Below are 9,124 nucleotides of genomic sequence, written 5' to 3'. Positions count from 1 at the left end.
GTGTTGATTTGCTTGAAGAATAATGATAATGTTGTGTTTGTAGCTATCCATGTCCCTGGTGTTTTGAATAATACAGGTGATGGACTATCTTGTTTTAAGTTTCAAGAATTTCTGCATTTCCATCCCAGGGCAGTGGGTGAGGCCACCCCTTCACTGAACAGCTATGGAAGTTCGGTGCCTAGTCCTCATTGCACCTAGCTTAGCATCCAAAGACAAGGAGGGCATACGAAGGGGGCTTCTAGGTTTATTTACCATTTTGCAGCAACTTATGCTCAGGGGTGCTCCTCAGTGTTGCTGGGCTCTATTGGGTACTTGAAACACATGTACCGTGAGGGCAGGTCAGCAGGGTTTACGCACAACCATATATCTGCTTTGGCTTTCTTCTCCAAGATAGCTAGGGCCCCAGAGCATTCACAGTTATTCCTCATTGGCAGCCACTAGATGAAAGTTACTAGTATATGGTCTGGTCTACTGTGTTGTAGTTTGACAGCCTGTTCTCTGGCTTGATAGTCTGCATTGCAAGTGACAGCATAAATTGTAGTTGGCTGTTTTCAGTTCACAAGCTGTATTGGAGTCTGCTTGTCTGTATTTATGTTGACGGATTTTACCCAGTTTCAAGGCCTGTGTTGTACCCTGACCATATTCAGTGCAGTAGACAATTTGCATTTCGGTTTGACGGCCTGTATTGCAGGTTGGCTGTCTGTACTGTAGTATAAGAGTTTCTACTGCTTAGCAGATAACAGCACGTATTATAATTGGCACAGTAAGTTTGATAAAAGTATTTTTTTTTAGGAGGCCGCCATGTCTAAAGGAAGAATGATGTAGTGTATGTAAAGTATTTCTTGTTGAATCTGTGTGTTTATTTTTGTGGACCTCCGCAGGAGTTCCATATCAAAATAAATTAAACTGAACTGAACTGTAGTTGGCTGTGGTTCACAAGGTGTAGTCTGGCGCTCTGTGCTTGTGTGGCAGTCTGCATTGCAGGTTGTTGTTGTCAGTAATGTACTGTGTTTATTCAGCAATCTGGGAGTCTCTATTCTGATTATGGGTGTATTGTAGTTTATCAGCCTCTACTGTAGTATGACAGTCTGTATGGCAGCCGCGAGGGTGGCTGGCAGGCAGCGTCTAGCTCCCAACTGTATTGAAAGTCCTTCGCCGTGTTTTTTAGCTGTTAGTTTTTCTGTAGTTTCAGTGTCTCTACTGTAGATGATTTCTCGGTTGGATTTCACAGGTGGGAAGCGGTGACTCGCGTCCCAGCACAGCTCCTTGGCCCCCGGGCCTGGGAGGGGCCGGCTGCAGAGGAGGAGTGCCTCCTCTCGGCCTGATTGGCTGCCTCCTGTTTAGGGGAAGCCTCTTCTGTGGGCACTCACATGGAGCCGAGCGGTGACCTTCCTGGTGCCAGCCCCAGAGCCGCGTGCACAGCAGGGTCACTCCGAGACACCCACGGACCCCGGGACACTTGCCCCAGAGCCGCTGCAGTCATGGTGAGCGGTGCCCAGCCTGCCCAGGAGCCCGCCCAGAGCACGGGAGACGAGAGTCAGGAGGGAGCCTGTAGCCAAGGTAGGACTCTCGGGCACAGCGGGGGCATGGCAGAGTCACTGCACTGTGTGTGTGAGGGTCAGGGGCAGACTCGGGTCTGAAGTGGGTGCGGGGGCTCTTAACGAGTGTATGTTGCATGGATGAAGAGAGTTTTGAGGCACAGCATTCTGTGCGCTAGCTGGTGCAAGAGGTCATTGGGGCATAATTAATAGGAGCTATTTTAAGTATAGACGGGTTGGAGGAAGCTCTCTGATGGATCGGCTTCTAAGAGCTGTTGGGCGCACATCACTCGAGTCTAGGAGCTCCTGGAACCGTAGGAGCTCTTGCGGGTATCGGTGCTCTTGCTCTCGAGGGCATAGGTGGAGGAGTCCTGGGTTTTTCTGGCCCAAGAAAGCCACGAGCCCTCGAAAGCACAGTTGCCCGAGAGTTGTCTGGAGTGTAGCGCTCAGTGAGGTTCATGGGTCATGGCACTCGAGGAACTCCCTATTCAGTGAATTACAGTAGCGCTTTGAGACCTAGGAGGCTGAGTTATTTGGTGCGCTACAGTCAAGCTCTCGGGCGAACCGCGCCATAGCAGCTTTATCGGGCACTGCATTCTAGGGGCTGTGTGGGGCATTGCCTGTAGAGTCTGTCTTGGGCACAGGTTCAACATTAGAAACCCAAGGGGCTCTGCGTGGCATATTGGTTGCTGCAGTTTAGAGGTGTTTCTGAAACTCCAGGAGCTCTCTGGGGTACAGGAACACACCGGGGCACAGACACACAGGTGCACACGAGTCACCTAGGGAGTTCGGGGCACAGATGCTGCCTCGGCACATGCTGGTAGGAGCTCTGGGGGGTAGAGAAGGAGCTAGCGGAGTCCATGTGCTGCACTTAACTGTCGAGGTTGAACCTGAGAGTAAAGCTGCGCACACCTGGCACCGCCAGAGAACTTCGAACTGTGTTATAGTAAAGAATGGCACGCACGGGGCACCGTAGATGTCATTTGGAATCCCGGACGTCCCCGCGCCGGCATTCCCTGGTGGATCGACTCCCAGTGCTCGGCAGTAAGTAAACATTTAAGAAATTGCCGTTCTCTACAGTTTAGTGATTAAAGCTGGGGAGCTCGTTATCACCCACGGCCCTGCCCTGCGCTGCCTTGCCCTCTGTGTGAAATGTGACACCCTGCCGCCAAGAGCAGAGGCTTCAAAGGACAGCCCGGACGGGGGTAGGCGAGGGCGACATGCCCTGCCCTGCCCTTCACGGTCCGTCCGGGGTGCCTGCCATCCAGAGATAGGCAGGGAACGGTAGCCTTCATACCACAACTGCCGCTACAGGAGAGAGAAAACGGGACACTATTAACAAATCTACTCGAAATGACTGTTGACTCAACCCCAGACGGATCTTTTTTGGGGGAGCCCGACCTCTCACCCGTTTGTCCTCCGCTGGCCTCTGCCACAAATATTTGGCTGTTTTTCACTTTTCACTGGCGCCCGTGAAGCCTGCGCCTATTAGTAGATTAATCAGTCTTTTCGAAGAAATTCGCCCCTGGGCGCATTTCTTAAATGTTTCCCAACCTCGGGGCGCACAGAGACAGCCGGCTCACGAGCGTGCATGTGCGCAGGCCGCACTCACAACAGGGTGTTTTACTTTAAGGAGTGGAGCAGCCAAACAACTGAGTCTGGCTGCACCAGGTGTGAGCTAGGGTGGGGTGCTTGGGCAGGGTGTAGGGGAACAGGTCAGACTGCAGGTGCAGGCATTGTTTTTTCCCCATGTGGCTCTGTGTACATAAGCTGCAAGGCGACCTTTGGCTGAAGGGCTCCGTGCCCTTCACCATCAGTCCAATGTCAACAGAGGGCTGCTGAAAACACAGTCAATTTATTTATTCATTTTTAGGTCGAAGCCTAAAAGGCAGCGCAGCCGAATAGACTGATGCATGTTATGGAGAAAATTAAGGATGTGTTGTCTCCCAGATAAAATGATTTTAGCCATCATGCAGTTATACACGCACACCTAGATCCAAGTTAAACTAGCTGAAGTCCCAAGCTTGTCAAGGAGAATACCCACAGAAGTAGGGCTTGTACAAGGCCGTGTTTTATCCTGCACATGTTTAATCTGTTTATGGCAAATCTGTTTCCAAGACTCACCAGGTAAACTCTCACGCTCCACGACTGGGCCCTTTAAGCGTGACACAGCTATCCTATGCAGACGACATAGTCTTACTCAGCCAAACAAAAGAGGATCTTCAAAGAGCACTCAGTGAGGTAGCAGACCCTGCACCACACCACTCAACTTCACTCTACTCTGAAACAATCTACTCTACGCCAATGCTCTCTACGCTACTCTATTGCACTCTATGCTGTGCAACTCTAAGCCACTTCGCTGTACGCTGTGCCACTCTACCATAAACCATTGCACTCTATATCAGAACACCCTGTAATACAATGGCATGGTATCTAAAGTGCCACACAACTACCCGTGTTCACTTCTGTGTACCACAAATTTTCTATATCCTAGCTTGTCTCAAAAAATCATGCCTACCTCTGAGAACCAGCCACCGTTAATAGTCCTCAATAGAACATTCTAACACAAAGATAGAGAGGCACACTAATAGAGACAATAACGCATAATATTTGGTAGAGTCCATAATCCAGCCAAATCATGATGACAGAAGCAAATTGTATCTTTTGCGTTGTTGTATTTCTATACCAGAGGTCTTCAAACTTTTGATGCAAGACCCCTTGCCAAACTTTTTGAGGCGTAAGGACCCCCTTCTGTCAAAAATGTATAGAACTTGTTACTCCTCATCATTAACAACTATCGACAACCATAAATGCCCCCAATTCCCACAGTAAATAATTTTTACAGTGGGGAAATAATATTAAACAGTGTTTAGCAAACCAAAGGTCAGTGAGAGTGAGGGCGTAGGCAAAGGTGTAGCTAAAAACAAAAGGCCTAATTTATGAGGAATTGGCAAAGGGCAGCGCCGCAAGTCTTCTTGCTGAACTGTCCTATGCCAATATGAAAGAGTAGGAATGCGCTGTATTTATGAAATACTGTGCATTCCTGTCCCTTTTCCCTTGCATTGGCGCACAAATTGCTGCGTAGCACCAACACACGCAGGATTGTTTTTGTACAGGAAGGAGCACCTTCCCTCTAAAAAACAGCTCAGAGAGGCGTTTTCCTCTTTCTATGTGGGCTGTAGAACACAGAACACATGGAAAGGGGAAAGAATGAGGAGAAATGAAAACATTTCTCCTCGTTACTCCTCCGCTGGGGAGGTGTCTGTTTTTGGAGCTGCTCCAGGTTTACTTCATTTTGTAAATATGGGGCAGCATCAAAATCCATGGGTGTTGCGTGGGACCCCACGGAAAGCCCATGGAGCACCTCCTTGACGCAGAGTAAGGCAATGTAGTGACTTGTGCTGCTCTGTCTTACTCCATATCTATGAGGCCATGCAAAGCCATGCAGGGTGATTTTGCACCACCTCATAGTTATGGTTGAGACGTGTATGCTGCCGGAGTGTCAAAAGAAGTGATCCTCTGGCGATGGCCCAAAATATTCTGTACGTTTTTTTGGTCTATCACCATCAGGTATCTCCATATCAAATAATGGGCAGCGTAATGAAAAATAAATCAAAAAAGTTGTTACTCAGTGGGAAATGCACTGTAGTACATTATGAAACCTTTATTAGTTACTGCATTGCAGAGGTCAATGTGTAACCAGAGATCCACAGAATTAAATCTTGATTGGTGCAGTGAAGAATAGTGACTTGTATTTTTAGTGCTACAAGGTCAGTGCCTATGACAGAAGCACTGTGAATATGTAAGTCATTATTTTATACTTGCAATACACACAGTGTAAGATAGAGTGCTGCAAAACGTGCAAATAGTTTTACAATAAAATGGTGCTTCCAAAATGTTGATTTTAGTAATACCAGAGTGTATATCATTTTTTTAAACATAACTGTCCCTTCTACACCTCTTTAGGGGTACTAAGGGCAGTGTAAATGCAGTTAAAATTAAAAACAAGCACTTCACAGCCCAGTTGTTAACCCTTTGCACTTTTGCTCAAAAAACTAAATCTTTGTCATCACATAGCTTGGAGTGATTTGATCAATTAAAGCCAGAGCCTGCTCCTCAGCATCCTTTACACTTGCAGAATAACTGATAGGCACATTTGCATTTTATTCAGGCAAGAAGGCATCCTGGCATGAAAGCTTTTCACAGCACTAGAGACTCAATTGATAAAACCTCAGCTGATAACAATCTAAATTAGCCTTCCCAGAGTGGCTGTCTTTTTCCAAAAATGAAAGCAAACGTTTTGGATTGCAGGCACAAGTAAAGATGGGGAATGCACGACCCCCTTCCCAGGACTCAACTGCCCTCCTGGGAGTTGCGCCCCACAGATTGAAGACCTCAGCTTTATACGAATTCATTGTACACCACTATACTTAAAACCAATGCACCCTACACCACTGTACCTATAGCAACTACTTTGCACCACTGCACTTTACACCACTATACTCTACAATATTCTACTCTCTACCACGGCACGCTATGTCAGTCTACACCATTGCACTCTACATCAGTGCACTCTATGCCACTCTTTTCTACTCTGCACCACTTTACTATACTTCACTGCTCTCTGAACCATTCTACATTGCACCACTCTATGGTACTGTATTCTACAACATTGCATTTTGACACACTGCTCTGTATGACTGCACTCTATGCCACTGCACTCTATGCCACTCTACACCCCTCTACTGCACTCTGCACCACTGCACTCTATGCCATACTACTGTACTCTTTGCCACTGCACTCTACGCCACTGCACCACTCTACTCTAAGCCAATGCACTCTGCATTACTCCACTCTGTTACTGCACTCTACCCTTCACCACTCCATTCTACTTTGCACCACTCCACTCTATCCCACTTTCCTCTACTTCACTTTACACTTCAAAACTGCTTTCTCCACCACTGAAATCTACACCACTGTACTCTGCATCGCCCCACTTTATGCCACTGTACTCTAAGCCAATCCACTCTAAAACACTCTAATCTACTCTGCACCATTTCACTCTACACAACTCTACTCTAAACCACTGCACTCTATGCCACTTCACTCTACTCTGAAACAATTGACTCCATGCCACTGCAGTCTACACAATTCTATTCCATTCTGCACCACTCCACTCTATGCCACTTCACACTACACCACTCTTTTCTACACAGCTGCACTCTATGCCACTGCACTCTACACAAATGATCTCTACACCACTTTACTGAAAACCAATACACTCTACGCCACTGCACTCCATGCAAATCTACTTTGCACCACTACACTACACTGTAAGCCACTATACTCTACTCAATGCCACTGCATGCCACTCTACATCATTGCACTCTGTCACTTTATTCTGCACCACTCTATGCCACTGCACTCTACACCAATGCGCTCTACTCTACACCACTGCACTCTACAGCACTCTACTTTGCAGTATGCCCTCTCTGCCACTGAACTCTATGCCTCTCTATTCTGCACCACTTTGCTCTATGCCTCTGCATTCTGCTCTGCACCACTCTGTCACTCTATCACACTCTATGCCACTCTAATCTACTGTGCACCACTGCACTCTAAGACACTGCACTCTACACCACTTCACTCTACGCCTGTCTACTCTATTTTGCACCACTCTAATCTATGCCAGTGCACCCTTCCCAACTGTATTATGCACCACTGCACTCTTTTTCACCTTCCTCTACACCACCCCAGCCTATACTACTCCACTTTACTCCACTCCCCTCTGCACTCCACTCTACACCACTCCACTGTGCAACACTGCACTCTGCGCCAATGCACTCTGCTCCACTACTTTATACCACTGCATCAATCCACTCTATTCTGAAACAATCTACTCTGCCACACTGCGCTCTCTGTCATGGCATACTACGGCACGCTATGCCATTGCACTATATGCTGTGCCACTCCACACCCCTGCAGTCTACGCTATGCCGCTGTACTTTAAACCACTGCCCTCTACACCACTTTACTCAAGCCAATGTACCCTTCAACAATTCACATACACCAACTACTTTGCACCACTGCACTTTGTGCCACTGTACTCTACAACATTTTACTCTATGCTGTCATAGAACGTGTCATGAGTGACGTAATATGTGAGGTCATAAGTAGGGTTCCCGGTTTTATGGTATTGATTTTTTTAACATTTCCGTCTGTATTTATCCATATTTATTGTTTGCCCATTTTATCTGTATTTTCCAAATTTATTTAGTGTTTTGCATAAAAATGAAGTTGTAAAACTGTACATTTCCATATTTATTTAACTGATCGACACGCACTCATACTTTGATGTCTGTCATGTTTTAGCTATTTAAGCTGCCAAATATTACAAAAAAAATACATCCACTGGTAATCTCTTGTTGCAGGAGTTCAACTTCCTCGCTCCTAGTGTGCTCAGTGTCCTCTATCGCCGCCACGCGCTCTCCGAGGCCGTCAACATCGCGACGCAGCTCTCTGTGTTCTCCCGCCATATCCTGCTTGAGGGTTTGGAAGTCCTCTCTTAGGGAGTTGAACAGGGACTCCATGAAAGCTTTTGTGATGGGGGCCTCTCCCTTCCCCTGCTCCTTGGGATGTCCTGCTGGCGTTGACGTTTCGGGGCTCTTTTCTCCTTTTGGGGTGCCCCTAGCCAACATGTCGGGGATGGTGCGGCCTCCTCTGCGGTTCGTGGCCGACATGGTTCACCCCATGCGTGGTCTTTGTGTGCCCCACCACGTTGGTCTCTTCTTTAGCGGGCCCTCTGTCCAGAGTGGGCCTGTGCGGAAATCCAGATGCTCTGGGGAAGAGGACAGGTCATCCACAGTGCTGGCTCCTGGCGAGGGGTGGATTCGGGGAGTCCTCAGGGGTCTTGGCAGGGGGGCCGTCGATAGTCTGTACAGTGCTATGTCCGGTGGGAGTCCCCCGGTCTGCCCTGTAGCTTCACTGCGCTTTGGGCACTCTCCTTGTGACCCTTTCAGGGCCCACCCTTCGCTCTGTCTCTGTGGCCGCCTGCTGGTCTCCCCGTGTGGGCCCCTCCGTCCTTGGTCCCTCGTATCGCTGCACTGCGGTCCCCGTCTCTGGGCTTGTAGGCGCTTGTGCTTCGGCCCCCGGGCTTCCCCTGCCCCACGCCGCCGTACTATCTCTGCGCTGGAGTTGTGCTCCTGGTGGGCCTCGCTAGGCCCCCCGCCGGGGGCTCGATTATTGCCCCCCAAGCTCTCGACCCTCACCGGTTGGGCGCTGCTCTTCTCACCTCTGTGGGGGCCCTGTGGGCCGCGGCTTGGCCGGCTCCTCCTGAGTGTCCCTAGGACCTGCCACTGTCTCTCCGCTCTCCAAGGTGCTGGAGGGTTCACTCGCTGGCCTCCGTGTAGTACGCTGGAGGTTTGCGCCTGGTAGGCCTCGCTAGGCCCCACGCCGGGGGCTCGATTAATTGCCCCCGAGCTCCCGACCCTCACCAGCCTGGTGTTGCTCTCCTCACCTCAGTGGTGGGCACTGTGGGCCGCGGCTCAGCCGACTTCTCTCTCCACCCTCCGAGGCACCGGGGGGCT

General features: G+C 49.1%; 1 protein-coding gene across 1 annotated transcript in view; it reads left to right on the top strand.

Moving 5' to 3' along the window:
- The first annotated feature begins 1,331 nt into the window (after positions 1-1,331).
- LOC147679559 (clustered mitochondria protein homolog) overlaps positions 1,332-9,124 on the top strand; it is a 249,240-nt gene continuing 241,447 nt past the window's right edge. Inside the window, exon 1 of the mRNA XM_086943140.1 lies at positions 1,332-1,560. Within this exon, the coding sequence (XP_086799266.1) occupies positions 1,371-1,560 (190 nt within the window). The 5' untranslated portion in view covers positions 1,332-1,370. The remainder of the gene's footprint in view (positions 1,561-9,124) is intronic.

Source organism: Lissotriton vulgaris, chromosome 11 (assembly GCF_964263255.1).
Source record: "Lissotriton vulgaris chromosome 11, aLisVul1.2, whole genome shotgun sequence".
NCBI lineage: Eukaryota > Metazoa > Chordata > Amphibia > Caudata > Salamandridae > Lissotriton > Lissotriton vulgaris.
Note: the sequence above shows the minus strand (reverse complement) of the source record. Positions and strands in the feature narration are given on the sequence as shown.